Below are 17,146 nucleotides of genomic sequence, written 5' to 3' on the forward strand. Positions count from 1 at the left end.
ACTTCCCAGTGAATGTAGATCCTTGATGCTGAAGTCCCAGCTCAACAGAATCACCCAACCATCAGAGGTCACAGATTGTGTCCAAGAGTCCTTTTCTGAAGGTCTAATTTTCAGGAGATAAATGGTAAGAAAGTAGGCCTTTTTTAATAAGTAGAGGGCCATTGGGACAGTGGGCTTGGAGAAAGGGCTAGATGGGGGACTATCTTTCAGCAGCTGTCATTTCCCCCATCTTTGCCACTTATTGGTTTCAATAAGGAGCAAACCCACTGCCACTTTCTAAAAGGCATTTAGAAATGGTCAATAAATGCTGACCTTCTCCCCCCCCCATGCTCTCCACTCTGGAGGCTTCCTGCCTCTATTCCTGATGAAGGGCTTTTGCCCGAAATATCAATTTTCCTGCTCCTCGGATGCTGCCTGACCTGCTGTGTTTTTCCAGCACCACTCTGATCTAAACTCTGGTTTCCAGCATCTGCAGTCCTCACTTTCATCTAATAAATGCTGACCGGCCAGCAAAGCCCAAATTCTGAGTAAATTTTAAAAGCAGCTTCTTTCTAAACCTGAGGTGGAAGTTCAGGCCCTTAATTGGTCATTAGTTGACCACTTAAAGGTCGAAATGGATTTTCTTGTGCAGCACTTATTTGCAAAGGTGATGAGAAGTGGGCTAGTATCTCTCCATGGCCAACTTGCTCAATCATTTGCCGTTCTTCTTCATCCAGGGAAGAGAAAGTTGTACCCATTGTGTGCTAATTTCAATGCTCAGGTACAATCTGCTGGTGGTGTTGTTTGTACCACATCCCACTACCAGATTGTCGTCAATGCAGCTAGAGTATTCTCAGCTCCAAAACCCTGGCTGACTAGGGTTCAGAACCCCGTAGAGCTCCCGAAAGAATGCAAGTCATCATATTTATTTTTGACATCAAAGGTACAATTCATAATGAGTTTTCCAAGCCATTTTAAAGCCCTGTTACTTTCAATTATTTGATATAGACCTTTGTTTGGCACATTTTGTATTCTACAGCTGACCAGCATGAGTTAAGCAAATATGTTAATTTGGTTTTATTTGCTTCTTGCAGGTGTTGCAGGTGTTCTTGTTGGGCATCCCTTTGATACAGTCAAGGTGAGGTTGCTAATGCATTCTTGCTGATATCTATAATGTTAAACATACCTGAGATCGATCTAAAGTGCCAGTTCTAAAAATGTTTCTTTGTAAAAAGGGAAGGAAATGTTTTCAAATGCAATCTTGATAATCTAGTCAACAGCTTTATTTTCAGATACAGCCTTCTAATCAAACATATTTAATATTTTCCCTCCGACTCAATTGTAACATTTATTAATGTTGGCTTTTATTCAAATACTTTCAGCCTATTCCAAATGTTTATCTGATTCGTTGTGCCATTGAGAACTAATTTAAACTCATAAATTTTTAACTACTGTTCTTGATGGAGTTTGACCTCAGAATTTACCAGAGGAGATTGGAAGTCATTGAATGAAAGAACATGCAGTTTCATTGAAATAAACCAAATGGTTATTTCTTGATTCTTTGTTTAATGAATTGTGGTTTATGGAAAAGATAAATATGCCATTTTAATTTATTTTCACAGAAATAATTTTTGTGATTATAGTGGGCTATTTTTATGTGTGGGTAATTAGAATGAAGGGTCAGTTGGAATAAAAGGCTGCATTTACACAGAAACCAAATCCATATTATACCAGGTTCCTAATTTCCACAAATTTCCATCTTCAGTTTGAGCAGTGGATTTCAGGGTATTAGTGGGAATAGTATAAGAATTGAGTATGTCAAAGATTGTTTAAAACTTTAATTGCACCTTGAGGTTTCTGGCCACAGATCTGTTGATACCAGAGGAAAGCTCACAATGGCCTGTATTGCAGAACCCAGACTGCTGGCTTCTTCATAGTGGTATGTGAATATGATGCTTCCTGCATCACCTGTTTATGTTTGCTTTCAGCAGACCAAGGGGAAATCAGCTCCTCAGCTACGTCTCTCTCCCCAGAAGCAATAGCACCATCTTATTTTTGCAGCAGCACTGTAGTGTAAGTGCAGCATAAGGTAAAGGGCAGGATACATTATTTTAATGACAAGTTTTGGCCACTAGTGGTGCCCAAGTGAAATGGCTTTAAGCAAATGCTTATTGGCTGCCTCATAGCGCTAGGGACCTGGGTTCGATTCCAGCCTTGAGTGATTATCAATGTAGAGTTTGTATGTTCTCTCCATGTGGATTTTGTCAAGGTGCTCTGGTCACTCATGAAGTTGAAAGATGCGTAGGTTAGGTGGATTGTCCATTCTAAAAATTGCCCCTTAGTGTCCAAGGGTATGCAGTTTAGGTGGGTTAGCCATTTTAAAAACCCCATGCAGAGTTACGGAACTGGGTTGGGTCTTGTTTGGATGCGAAGGCGAAAAATGAAGACTGCAGATGCTGGAGATCAGTCAAGATTAGAGTGGTGCTGGAAAAGCACAGCAGGTCAGGCAGCATCCGAGGAAAATAGACATTTCGGGCAAAAGCCCTTCATCAGGAATGTAGGAATGCAGATGTAGGAAACCCTAACTTTCTACCATTTTAAAAAAAAAAAGACATTTGAATACAGTCCGTAAGGAATGAAACATTGGCATGTTTTGGGTGGTCTGGCTGCACGTGGAAACAAATGAACTATCCCAGGTTGTATTTAATTGTAGGTTCTTCACATGAACAGCACTTAGTTTGTGACAGTGCTCCAACATGCTGTACCACTGCATTTGAAGTATAGCACTTTGGTAGTGACACTGGCTTATTCTACTGTGTTGTAACTTTGCAGGCATCAGCTGCAGTAAAAGTACTGAGCAAATTCTGGGTGTGCCCTCACAAAGGATGATGAATAATGAAAGACAGTCATCTCGGGGCTGCGTCATGCTTCGCTGCATCTGTGATAGGGTGACAATTGTCTGAGACCTGACAACAGATATCCCAAACAGTTACAGAATTTAGTTTGGCATTGGGTTAGGAATTCAAATGACTGTGTCTACTCTGTGACTATAACTGGCACAATATCAGTGTAGGTAAACAAGAGATCAACGTTATCTGTTGTGTTATGTTTAATGGCTGCCAGAAATATTTAACCAGGATACTGACACAATTATGTTGGTTTAGGAGCTTAATTTTCTTGCTATTTTCATGTAATGTGTGAAATGCGTTTCGTTTAACTACTTTTACTTTCTGAGCTAGGGGCTGTCCTCATTAACAGCAAAAGTGTTACTTTGTGATGAGAGATAAGCCTCATCACGGGATTCCTACAGAAAAGGTGAATTTATACATTCTCAGCTTCTCTCCAGTTTGACCGTATACCAAGTGATTATCACTTTTCAGAAAAAAACTGGCGTTTTAAAAATATGTAGCATATTTCTATTTCTTCTTGTAAACACGTAATTTTTAATGCAGGACTTCAAAGTAGCTGTAGAAATAAATGATTGTTAATTCATATCAAAAAGCTACTGCTAAACCTGTAACTGTGATTGTGGAAGAAAATGTCATTTTCATTCCTGCCCAACCAAGTCTCCATTTACTGGAAATGTGTTTGTTTTGTAGGTTCGACTTCAAGTACAAAATTCTAACCAGCCACGTTACCGTGGGACTGTACATTGTTTCCGGTCCATCATCCGACAGGAGTCTGTAAGTAGCAAGCGCATTAACTGGGTTGATTGACTTGAAGCAGTTTATTGGGGGAGCTTTGATTCAAGTTTTTCTGGGCTGTTATGCCAGTGCTGTCATGCCATCTCTAATTCTTTGTGCGTAGGTGAGGACTAAAAAGTTAACTGTGTTCTCAAGGCAGTTTCTTTCTCCATCATTTAATTTAAGCAGACATTCCAGGATTGTGGTAGGATTATTTGTATTTTACCTACAGTTTTGAAGTATTCCTCTTTTTTTCTCAGGAGTTGGGCTTTCAGGATACTAGTGTTGAATTTCACAGATGTCTGGCATAAAAAATCTAGGTCTGCTGGTTTACTGTTATCTTTAGGAGATCTGTTTATAAGGAATTGACAGTGGAATGGGACACAGTTGCAGAATTATTCAAGATACAGTGAGCAGCTTGGTCTCTGATTTAAGACACGTTTGTGGATCTTTTCTTCCTCTGTCCTCTCTTTTTTTGTCCTGAAGACTATTTAATAGGTTATCACAAGCATTTTAATACACATCTCACATTTATGTTAGCTTTTTGATGAAGAGAAGCTTCATAACCAAGAACCTTGTGTAATCACCAGCTATGCACGTAGTTGAACTTTCTGGCAGGAGTTGTGTTGAGTTTGAGCTGCGAGTCAATTGTATCATTGCCTTGACCAATTTTAACCAACTTCACACAGCCCAGAGATCAGAGTTGGAATCTTGGTAATCTGTGTTGCAAACTGATGCATTTCCAGATGAGCTGGCAGTGGGGGAGGGAGTTGATGTTTTTGTTTTTCTAAACTGTAGTGCAGGTGGGCTGCCCTGAATACAGATAACCTGCTTGTTTTCATGTTGCATTTAACAAATCTGCTTCACTTTGCGATGGCACCTATTGTGCTTCAGGCCCACAGGCTCTCATTCTTTTACACAAATCTTGCTTAGCCTCAAATTCCTTTCCCACAGCTTTTGATCTCACAATCTGCTTATTTTCCAGGGTGGAACACATTGTAAATCTAATTATGCAGTTTCGGTTTCAAAGGTCCATTGAGTGTGCAGTCAGAAAGGACAGATAATATTCACAATGTGTTGTGAGCATTCTCAAAATTTTTTGATTTTTCTATTATTCTTGCATAGTGCTAGTTTTGAAATCCTTTCATGTTCTCATTCCCTCTCCAATCTTTGTAATCTCCAGTCCTCGTCCATTTCAGGCCTGACCATCTTTCCCAATTTTAATTACACGTAAGCAGCCTCTATTAAAAACAGAAATTGCTGGAGAAACTCAGCAGGTCTGGCAAAATCTGTGGAAAGAGAAACAGAATAAGGTTTCAAATCCAAGATTCTTCACTTCCAAAGAAGAGTTATATCAGAGGTAACATTGCAAGTTTGATGTAACTTATTTGGAACTGAGGAGTCTTTTGGATTTGAAACCTTATTCTGTTTTTCTCTCTCCACAGATGCTGCCAGACCTGCTGAGTTTCTCTAGCATTTTTTGTTTTTATTTCAGATTTCCAGCATCCACCATTAAATACTCAATATGTGGCTCAGTGCAAAATTTTATTTGCTAACAGTCCCTCCCCGGCAAGGCACCTTTTTACCCCTTTACTTTATAGTAAAATGTGAATCTTGTTATTGTCATTTGTTCAGCATTTTGCAACATTAACATCAAACTGTAGATTTATTTGTCTAAATACCCTGATATTAACCTTGTTTGTCCAAACCATGATGTGCTAGGTGAGCCACTTCCAATGGAAGAATCATTGAAAAGGTTTCTGCTTTTCTGACAGTCTTTATGTTTGGAGTACCAGCTCCAAAGTGGTTTCAACTGAACCTGAAGGGAGACCTCCCTTATCCATCCCTATTCCCCTTCAACAATTAAACACACTCTCATCCTGACCAAGCATCTCATTATAAGTCCTAATTGAGGTTTCCAGTGGAGAGCACTAGCTCAAGGAAACCTAGTGGGTTGTAAGTGTTATGATGATACTGCTCATAATGAGAAGCCAAAGCTGTTGTGGTGGTTGATGCACAAGCAGCAAATGAGGCACAGCCTGCTGGAAAATCAGTCAGCTCACACTGGGCTGGGAGTTTGCCACACAAGGATTGACAGTATACGTTTGTTTTTTGGGAGGAAATCTGGTGAAATTCAAAAGTAAAATTCAAAGTAATTCGGGCATATTTGAGCAGCCATTCGGGTTTCCTTTTAAGGGTTGCCAAAAGGTATGCATCGGTTGCCAATTTTTGAAGAACTGGTATCTGGATCCTAAGGTTTTTTTAATTTATATGCAGGCTGTGGCCATCACTGGCTAAGCCAGCATTTAATGCCCATTTTAATGGCCTTTGAGAAGGTGCCATTGATATTTCTTCTTGAATTGCTGTATTCCATTTGGTGTAGCTACTCCTAAAATGCTGTTAGGGAGGAAGTTGCAGGATTTTTTGACCCACAAATACTGAAGGATGAGAACTGTCTTTCTAAGCATGAATGGCAAATAGCTTGGAAGAAAACTTGCAGGTTGTGGGGTTAGCTTGAACAGCTAAGTGGTACATAGCATGGATTTTAAAATGTGCTGTTGAGGACCATTAGTGAGAAGTTGCAGTGCATTTTGTAGATTGTCCCTGTGCCAGAGGGAGTGAATCTTGAAGCTGTTAAATGGGATGCCGTTCAAGTGGGCTGCTTTATCCTGCATGACATTGAACTTGCTGACAGCTTTTTTTTAAGCTGTAATCATCCAGGCTAGTAGAGAACATTCGGTCATATTCCTGACTTTACCTTGTACATGGTGGACAAGTTTTGAGAAATCAAGAGATAAGATACTCATGGCAATATTCCCAAGTTCTTACTTGCTCTTAGAGCCACCAAGTTCTGTCAATGGCTCTGTGATTTGTTCCCCTGACTCTCTCAGCAATGTAGAATGCATCCCATCCGGGCCCGGAAGCTTCTCTACCCGGAATGTTGCCAGCCTTTTCAGCATTTCTTTACCTGACACTATGCTGCTGAGTTGCTGTGCTGCTATTTTCTATATAATTAGAAAAGTAGGCATACAAAATATTTAAATATGGCTGAGGGGAGAAAGACCACATTCTCAGATGTACTGGTTTTCCCTTTAAAAGGGATCCTTACCCATTGCTTGTGACAGAAAATGAAAAATTTTGATGAGCAACTTTTTATCCATTGTTAATGGAGATGGAGGCAGAACTACTGTATCTGGGACCAGAATCTTCAGAGATTAAACAACATTGAAGAAAGTTAGGGAAGTTGCATAAGATCAGAAGTAGGGATGTCGAGACCAAAGGTCCCATTTTCCAATCACGTCTTGCATGATGAGATTAAACGTTGGTTAGTGAGTTCTGATAGGCCTATTTGCATGCATTAACATGTCGTTAGACTTAATCTCACCCTCATTTGAACTTCCTGTTCTTAGACCTGCTGGATAGAAACTAAACAGCAATGATTCCCAACATGGAAGTCAGATCGGGCCCACTCACAAGTTATTCCTCCAGCCTTCCATTTTGGACAGCAGTCACCGCCATCACGGGTCATGCTTTACCACATGCACCTTCGGTCCAGGAGCATTTGCATCAGATATGTACCATCCTCAAAGGATCATCATGCCACACTTCTGACCCATTTACAATGCAGTTCTTCACTTCAGGGCTGCATTTTGGAATAAACTGGAACGTCTCATTGTAGTGCTGCTTCCAGGATACTTCACAGGCATCCATTTCATGGCTTGCACTGGGGGTATCTTGTTGCTCCTCACAAGCTCTTGGTGCTAACTTACTTTGTGCCAACTTGGATGCTCACAACATACCTGACTTGCCTTTCTGTGCCTTGCCTTTTTGCACTTTAATGTCTGGCTGAGAGGGCAGAAGGCAAAGACTCTTATTACTTCTGTACTTGCCTTTTTAGCCCAGATACAAAGCCAGGCAGCCTGTCTTGGTTATCATCAGTCAAGCGGCTGGACATGTTGCTGCACATCACTATGATATGTCAGTCTAACACATGCACCATGTACCAGCAACTTATGCAGCAAACACACTGCATATACATTCACCAAATGGCCATGTCTCAAAGTCTAAGGGGAGTAGCTCGCTATCAAATCAAGGGACACGCCCTCCAGTCAGGGGTTTCCAGCACAGTGATTGAAAGCAGCTTCCAGTATCAACCAAGGGCTCAGTTACTATCACTGAGCTATTTGAGGCATCTAGGGTCAAGGGTCCATACCTCAGCAGGTCCAGGGAGTGTAGGTCTAGTATAACCAGTCCAGGGAATTGTGGTTAAGTCAGGTAAAGGTCTGCACAGAGATAGGTCACAGAGTTAGTCAGCCATCAGTCAGATTTGGCTGTCCAAGTTGATCAAGGTAATAGATTAAGGTCAGCCCTGGGACTCTGTCCTTTAAAAGCGTGGGGAGGTTATCAGTGGGCTCCTGCTGTGGGAGTGAGCCTTGACAACTCAATCATAGAGACTGGAGGCAGCATGCTGGGGTGCATTTATAAGGTGGGTGTTGTGGGGGTAGAAGATAGATCATGGAAGGGAATGGGAAAAGACAGGTGGGGGTACTCATTGATAGCAGCATCCAGCTTTGATTGGGGACGAGACAGTACACTACAGTACCTGGCATAATGAGGCAAACCTCCAAGCCTGGGAAACATCAAAGCCAATGAGGTTGACCAGGATTGCAACCGAGAAGGGAACATGAAGAATGTGGGGGGTGAACCAGACTGAGAGGCTGACTAAAAGAATCGTCAAAGTGCAACCACTGTTTTGTTCTATCATGATGTAAATATCAAGTGCACAGTGGAGCTGAAAACAGCTGCCAGCACTCCCAGAGTGAGCAGGGCACGGACTTCAGTCGATGATAGAAGAGGCTCCACTTTTGAACAACATAAATCCCTTTAAAGGGCAGTTGTATGCAGTAGAGGTGAGCACAATGTCCTATTTGAACCTTGGGCAGTAATGTACTTTGTGGAGTCCAAATCCATGCCCTAAGCAACCTTGACCACATCATGTGTCATCAGGAATCAGTTTCATTAATGGCTGTGACATCAAACAATGTATTGCAGCCGACAAAAATTCCCTGCAGTTGCCAAAATAACAATCACCTTCCAAAGTCTTATAGTTTGAACATGGTGCAGGAGCTGCTCATTTTGCATCTTGGGCCTTTTTTAGATATTTTATTAAACTTTTCTTTCTTTACAAAACCATTTTAAAAAAAAAGCAAATAAATTTACAGCACCAACAAACATTATTCTATTACATATAACAACTGAAAAAAAGGGGGAAAAATGCCACAACAGCAACAACCAACTAAACGGACAAATCAATAAAGATAGTTAATGAAAAAATAAGCAAGCAAAACAGCTCTCGACCCCCTAGAGCACTAAGTATTGCACTCAAAATATTCAGAATTCTCCCTTCAAGCACATCAGGTACACTAAATCAGAATGTCATGGCTACATGAAAACCCTAGTTAAAATGGCAGATAAATCTGCATCCAAGTCATCCAGAAAGGGCTACCATATCCTATAAAAATTTTCTGTCTTCCAGTGCACCACATTCATGAAAATGTCCAGAGGGATATGTTCCATAATAAGCCCACACCAACCCAACAGACCCGGGGTGGGGGGAAGAGGGGGGGGCCTTTGTTCAGAAACTCAACACATTAAAATATTGTTCCTATCACAGAAAGCGAGGATATTATAAAGTTTTTTTTTTCCCATGAGCACCTAAAGAGGGTATATTGTGTAGGCCCAGGAGGGGAGAGATAGGGTCCATCTTAACCTTAGCCCTCAAGACCCTCTCTATAACCCCTGCCACAGAACTCCAATATGTATGCAGCCTGTGGCAAGACCATAAACAATGAGTGAGATTACCGACACTTATCTTACACTTAGGACAAAAGAGGGATGCTCCCACCTTAAACTTTGAGAGACTGCCTGGGGCCAGATGGACTCTATGCAAAATCTTTAGACGCATAGCATGGGCCCTACTACAAATCAAGATCTTCCTTGTATTCTCGCAAATGTGCCCCATGCCTCCATAGAAATCTCAACCCCCAATTCCCTCTCCCAAACCCCGCAAAGCCACTCAACGTCTTCTGAAGGATTACTCCCCCAGTGTATGATAAAGCGTACTAATAGAGAGTACTTTTAGCATAAAGTATCCTCTTCTCCATAATAGATTGCAGAGGTTGGTCAAGAACGTGGACCCTTTCTGAAAAAAATCTCTGAACTGAAAAAAGCGGAAAAGGTCTTTGCTAAATAGACCATATTTATGAATTATTTAGTCAAGGGCCATCATTATTTCACCATCAAATAAATCGCACAGACAGATTTCCCTAGTTGCCCAGAGCTTAAATCCGGGGTCCATCACCCCCAGTCGTAAACCCAGCATATCCACCATAGGGGTAAGAAATGACATTTTGGACATATTACCCTCCCCCTGCTGCATGATCCACCATGCCTTAACAGTATTAATATCAATCAGATTACTGCAATATTCCATGACCATTTTCATTTTACCTAAGAATAAAAGGCTGATGAGGGGACATTTTGTCTGGGAAGGCACCTTGGACCATTAAACCTCATGTAGTGCTAAGGATGGCTAAGGTCTACAGCTTCAATATTCCAGTTGCAGCGAGAAAGGCATTTGCTCACACAGCTGATGATGAGCAGTAAGTGTATATTTACAAATATACAAATGTACTTACAATGAAGCTTCCTCCATGTCATCTATGTGCCCTCAGAAGGTGATCTTCCTTTGCCGCCAATCATGTCTCAGTGTAACCCCAGGCACTGCAGCTGGGGTGGAGAGAGAGCCTGCCCTGCACTGGGGCCTGAGGGTGTTGGAGTTTTGGCCGGTGGTTCCAGGAGTGTTTGTAGCCAGGGGCCAAGACATGCTGAACATATCCAGTCCAGAGACAGGTGCACCCTCCTCAGACCGTCTCAAAGCTGATGGTGCCAGGCGGGCTGGAAGTGGAAGGCTCAGACACCTCTGAAGTATCCTGTCAGGAGTTTTCCAGTGGGCCTGGATTTGATTCCTCCACTGGCTGTGTATCTCCTGGCACCACTCTGCCTCCTTGTCAAGAAGTGAGGTCTAAATCCCTTGTCCCCCCTGTTCCCTTGCCTTGCTAAACCCAGAATGATGCAGTGCAGGTGTGTGCATATATCCAGCAGATCCTGAGGGTCCTGGACCTGACTCTCCATGGCAGCTGCTAATCTGACAATGGAAGCAGACAGACACTTGCATACCAGAGACAGTATGGCACAAACAGTGCGGTTGGGGTGCTCTAGTGTTCGAACCAGTTTGCCTGCTGCCTCAGACAAACCTGCCTGCTGCTCCTTGTACATTTCAATGAAGTTCTTAATTGTTGACACAGTGGGGACTTGTCCTTCCTGGGTCTGAGCAGGGACCTAAGTGCTCGTGGCCTGGACTTTTCCTTCTTCAATCAACTGTGGAAACAAGATAGTTGGTGCTCACCAGCATGTGTTCCTGACTGGAATTAAGCTAACACTCCCATCAAGGGTGTCATTATCTGAGCTGCTGGAACGTGGGAGGCAACATGGCTACTGCATCCTCTTCTTCTTTCAATGTAGAGAAGGGGATTGAAATGCCACTCTCAAGGGTTAGGGGTTCTGGCATGTTAAAAATTATGTTCTGTCTGATTACTTATTCTTCTACACTGATCTTGAGATTCTTGCATTGCAGCGACATCTAGAAGTGAAAGCAAATGCAAAGCTCAGAGAGGCTGCACACCTTACAAGGAACGTTGATTAAGAATACATTAAGTGGTGTGAATGGGAGAGCACCACAGCAATAGACAGATTCTCACTTGGTGCTGGGGCATGGTGGTTTTAGCATCAGCATGTGACTGACCAGGATGGTGCTTCTAGATTTTTATGAGCTAAATGTTGGACATTGCACCACACATCCTGACTCTCTCCACCCTATTGTGATCTGATTCCACCTGAAATGGGAGAAAGGGAGGGATTGAGTTGAAAATGACTGGCACAACTGTTAGTGCTGGAGGGGGAAGGTATTGTGGGCAAGTGTGTATGCAGTACAGAGGGCATGCAGGATTAATAGTGGCGGATTGACTTGGTGAGAGCAAGCAAGGGAAGATGTATGTGGTAAAGCATGAGTCTTGACAGATGCAGGAACTGTGCTAGTGTGAGAGTGATGTAGCAGAGAGGAGATGGTGGCATTTCCCCTGGTGGAGTGGAGGAAGTCACTGACATTTTGTGAAATAGCTGGATGCTCCTCTGGATGGTGAATACACATTGACCTGGGTGGTAATCTCTGGCCAGGCTGTCAGGCCCAGTGTTGTGTTCTCCTTTGTCAGTCCTGGTGGACAAGGACAGCCCTCCTCTGTGCCACTCCATCCACCAGGACCTCCAGGTCCCCCTCAACAAAGCTGGCTGCCAATTTCCCCTCTCTCTACCATTTCTAGAGCAATTGACATAAATTGTGTAGGGCAGCTCTGAACTGACAGTGCTTGATCTGTCAGCAAAGCAAAGTAGATACCTATGCAAAATTATGCTTTTAAATATGGGATCACTGCCAAGAATCGCCTGGCAAGTAGGACAGTATGATGAATAAGGTGCCATAGAGGTGTGGTAATGAAGCAAGTTTGGGAAAATAGCAGCATGAGAAATCTCATTAGGCCTCATAGAGAGAAGCATTTTATTAAACGTGTCAAAATTGACCTTTAGCAAATTTCGGTAAAATTCAGTCCTAAGTTTATGAACATTCTAATGGTCACATTGCTAAAATGTTAACCTTTTATTTTCACCTTTTTGTTTTTGCTTTAGATCTTCGGTCTGTACAAAGGTATTGGTTCACCAATGATGGGTTTGACTTTCATCAATGCTATTGTTTTTGGTGTCCAAGGAAATACAATGCGTTACTTAGGAAAGGATACACCACTAAACCAGTTCCTTGCAGGTTCTGCAGCTGGGGGTATCCAATGTGTTATTTGTTGCCCCATGGAACTGGCAAAAACCAGGATGCAGCTTCAAGGCATGGGTGAATACCAAGTTAAAAGTAAAGTCTACAAGAATTCACTCGACTGCTTAATTAGAATTTACAAAAAGCAAGGAATCTGTGGAATCAACAAAGGCATGGTGACCACTATTTTCAGAGAAATACCTGCTTTTGGTTTCTACTTCCTTACTTATGATTGTCTGACCAGAGCCTTACACTGTGAGCCCGATGACAGTTACATAATTCCTAAACTGCTGTTTGCTGGTGGTATGTCTGGGATTGCATCTTGGATTTCTACCTATCCCATTGATGTGATTAAATCCCGATTGCAAGCTGATGGAGTTGGAGGAATAAACCAGTACAGTGGCATAATGGACTGTATCCGTCAGAGTTACCAGAAGGAAGGATGGCAAGTATTCACAAAGGGGCTCACTTCTACTCTTCTCAGAGCATTTCCTGTCAATGCTGCTACTTTTGCTACTGTCACACTCTTCCTTATGTACACAAGGGCTGATGACGATTGCAAGGAGCTGGAGACTGCCTCTGCAATCCAGCAGCATTCGAGCCTCTAAAGTATCTTCCTCATGTTACCTGTGCAGAGCAGCTGCTATGATAACTCAATTTTATTCAATCCTATTTTTGTAAGTGCAGTAAAGTTATGAAAATGTTTCAGGGTGTAAATAAGCTCCATGTAAGAATTAATTCTTTATAAAATATAGTCATGGGTCTAACATTTAACAGAATTCCATCAGTTTTGTGAGACTACAGCTTCATGCCTTATATTAAATGAATGTATATATTGTTTTTTAGTTTATAAAAACAGTAAGAAAAATATTACTTTTGCCCATTGTAGTAGGCATGTACTGTACAGAAACTAATTAACAGGGCTGGCTTTAGAATCCGAGTTAGTACAGAGGGTCCAAGTTTGGAAAAATGAACATTTCTAAAGAAATTGCAGTAGATTTTCACTTTTTCTCAAGAGTTGTTGATGGGCAATAGGGGACTGGCCACCCATTTACACCTAACCTGTGTTCTCATTTCTATGGAAGTGAATGGCAAATCAGGTAATAAATATGTAAAACTAGCAGTCAACCCACCTGGAAGTAAAAGAAAAATTTTACCTCTTTAATATTAAGAAGAAGCATGCAGCTAAATCAAGTTGTACTCCCTTTTGACTATGTTTTCAGTACAGTGGGGTAGGTTTATTGGTGATTAATGATCGGAATTGAAATAAGCTCTTATGCAAAGAACTAAATAGGAGTTAGGCTTTCTCAGAAAACAGTACTTGAGCTGACATATTGAGTATTAGTGTTTCATCCATGTTAAATAACAATAATGTTAACCTCCGTACTCATATGGCCATGAACCTTGAATATTTTACCACTTATGTGGCACATTTATCTGTTATTACTGTTGTTTAAAGTCAACATCTTGCAGATGTCTGCCCATTCCTTTGCAAAGGCCTGATGTAACCTGAATAATCCACACTTTTTATGCTATGCTGCGAACCAATCAGTAACATTTTATTATTATTTTTAGTCTTTTTCACAACTCCGTTAATTTTCTAACTGTACTGATTGGTTTCATAGCCCTTATTCCCTCATCACAAAGTTCGGTAGTACAGTTTATACAAATAGTTCTACTTGGAAGCAATCACATCACAATTGAATTTTCAGGAATTTGTACACCTCTGTTATTTTAATATGTTGTGACACCTTGTTCATTTAATTATGATTTATGTGCAGTACACCTATGGAGTTTTTTTTGTTGTGTAATGTGTTGATGAGGAATTGTTACTGTGAATAAACCAATGTGGCAGCTCACCAGTCCTACGGGTTGCTGAGTTAGTCCATTCACAGATGGATAGAAAGTTACTATATCAGGGTCCATATATATTATTTAGCTTCCCTAACACTGAAGTAGGTTCTTCAGTGTTGCACTGTTTTGAGTGCAGAATGTGCTGTCATGCTCCTGAAATGTATGTTGCTTCTCCCCTCTCCAGAGGTTGCAGTATTGGAAAGCCTCATAGTGGGAGCCACATAGTGTTGACATCTTGGGGACAGTTCACCACATACATAATGATTGATAGAGCTAGTATGAATTGATATCATTGTGTCTCGAAACAGATTGGATGTTCAGATTCACATATCTAATGATATTTGGAATTAGAAGTCACTCTTATTGATTCAGTTGGTCCTTTGTGTCAGTAGGTTTCTCCCATTTGGGTGGAATTTAAAAATAAGTCCAAGCAAGTTATTTCACATAAAGGTGTATAGTGTATAGCTGTTTTATGCTTTACTGTTAAGGTAAAATTTTAAAGCATTACCAGTTTCATCTACCAAAGGATAGAGGTTTGTTTTTTGTTTGAAGGTCCAGCACTCCTTTTAATAGATTACGATTCTGCATGAACTCCCACCTGCCCATCATTATGCGATTTCTGGAAAACATACGCTGCCTTGTTTAATCAAGGTAGCTATGTGGCATTAAATGACTAATGACGGGTAGGGATTACAGAAATCCAAACTTCACTGTAAATTGGGACAGGTGCAATAGATATTGGTCTGAGATGCTGATCAACAATGATTCTCAATTTTGCACCATTTCCAGGATTTTTTTTAATGGGCACAGAACACTTTATTTCACAATGTGAGAAAAGAGAAAGCATTTGTTTGTTCCTAGCACTATGATCAACTTTCTCACTATCAAGCAAATTGCAATTTCAAAGTGAGTGAGTGTTTGAATCTGGAAACCTTGAATGTCTATATATTATCTGAACAATTTCCATATCTGAATTGAAAATGCATGCTTGATTAACAGTACAGTACAGCTTTGACTTTTCGGTCAATCAGTTTGTACTGTGTATTGCTTGTTTCAATGTGTTTCACATCATGTACCTTACTATGTAAAGTACCATAGGCAGATTGTAAGGAGAAAAAGGGAAAATAAAATCCATATTAAGATCAAGTTCTTGTTAATTTTGTTTTGCTTTGTATGTTTGAAGATGATAAAATTAAGTGTTTCACATTTGTTCCCTCTGTTGAGCTCAGCATTTCAACCCTCTGTTTATTGTGAGTCACATTTAATTCCCGCCTTTGCACATTGTTCTGCATCGAAATGAGATATCACAAAACTGAAGTTGTTTGAAAACAGACTGGCAATTTCACTTCAAATATAGAGGCAAAGGGATTGCAAATAATGGAGAAAGAAGAAAATGTACAATAGGTGCAAATTAAGATGTGAAAAGAGAGAAAAAGAAGTACAAAGTGAACAAGACAAAAATATGACACAGCTGTGGGGGAAGAGAATGTAAGAAAAATGGAGAGTGGACATAATGCGGTCAGTTTCTGGCTCACTTTGGTTTACCAGCAAATTCTGTAATACCAGCAAACTTTGAATTCTTTTGTGTTTAATGCTTTCTTCCTGAATTTCACTTGGGAATCGTTGGAAGAATATGGACTACATAAGGTCCGTTATGCTCTTTTGTCAGATTTACTCTTTCAGGCAAACAATATGCATGACACAGTCTCTTACTGATCCATACTAGACTTAAGAATGTATTTTGTCATTTTAAAACAACTCAATTTACATACTTTATCACCTCAGTGGTCTGTCACCACAACTTTCTTAACAGCTCTAAAATCTCTTAAATTTCGTGCCTGTTACATCATAACTCATTTTCACTTCGTCAAACCTTTTTTTCTATTGATGTGCTTAAGCAAATTAAATCATGTCTTAAGGACAGATTTAACTCATAAGGTGAGAAAGCTGTTATCCATAATGGGCATATTCTATAAGAGAACAGAGAATTGACTAACCTATGTTGAAGAGAACATGAAAATTACAGCCTAGTTTGTCACATAGCAAACAGTTATGCAAAGGCAGTTTCAAAAGTTGTACACTGCAGTTCTTTGTGCAGCACTACTTGATGCCAAGGATTTTTCTCCAATCTTACTCTGGAATATTTCAAACTCTTCTGACACAAACACATATGACAACCCATAAATTGCAAACCAACTTCTCAAAACCTTAGTAGTTTTTGTCACTTGTATTTTTGACTGTAGATTCAACAGTTATCCCTTTGCTAAGGGTGACACGGTGGCTCAGTGGTTATCACTGCTTCCCCACAGCAGCCGGGTCCCAGGTTCGATTCCAGCCTCGGGTGACTGTCTGTGTGGAGTTTGCACATTCTCCCCGTGTCTGCGTGGGTTTCCTCTCACAGTCCAAAGACGTGCAGGTTAGGTAAATTGGCCATGCTAAATTGCCCGTAGTGTTAGGTGCATTAGTCAGGGGTAAATGTAGAGGTCTGGGTGGGTTGCTCTTCAGAGGGTCGGTGTGGACTTGTTGGGCCGAAGGGCTTGTTTCAACAAGTTAGTGGACGGCACGGTGGCACAGTGGTTAGCACTGCTGCCTCACAGCGCCAGAGACCCGGATTCAATTCCCGCCTCAGGCGACTGACTGTGTGGAGTTTGCACGTTCTCCCCGTGTCTGCATGGGTTTCCTCCGGGTGCTCCGG

The 17,146-nt window shown here is 41.2% G+C and overlaps 1 protein-coding gene across 1 annotated transcript in view; it reads left to right on the top strand.

Moving 5' to 3' along the window:
* Nucleotides 1-15,597, top strand: part of slc25a29l (solute carrier family 25 member 29-like) — a 47,935-nt gene extending 32,338 nt beyond the window's left edge. The window contains exons 2-4 of the mRNA XM_043697416.2: nucleotides 1,074-1,117; nucleotides 3,579-3,662; nucleotides 12,462-15,597. Of these exons, the coding sequence (XP_043553351.1) occupies nucleotides 1,074-1,117; nucleotides 3,579-3,662; nucleotides 12,462-13,205 (872 nt within the window). The 3' untranslated portion in view covers nucleotides 13,206-15,597. The remainder of the gene's footprint in view (nucleotides 1-1,073; nucleotides 1,118-3,578; nucleotides 3,663-12,461) is intronic.
* The last annotated feature ends 1,549 nt before the right edge of the window (nucleotides 15,598-17,146 follow it).

This window comes from Chiloscyllium plagiosum, unplaced genomic scaffold (assembly GCF_037043375.1).
Source record: "Chiloscyllium plagiosum isolate Xiang-an unplaced genomic scaffold, Cpla_swu_hap1 HiC_scaffold_8, whole genome shotgun sequence".
Classification (NCBI taxonomy): domain Eukaryota; kingdom Metazoa; phylum Chordata; class Chondrichthyes; order Orectolobiformes; family Hemiscylliidae; genus Chiloscyllium; species Chiloscyllium plagiosum.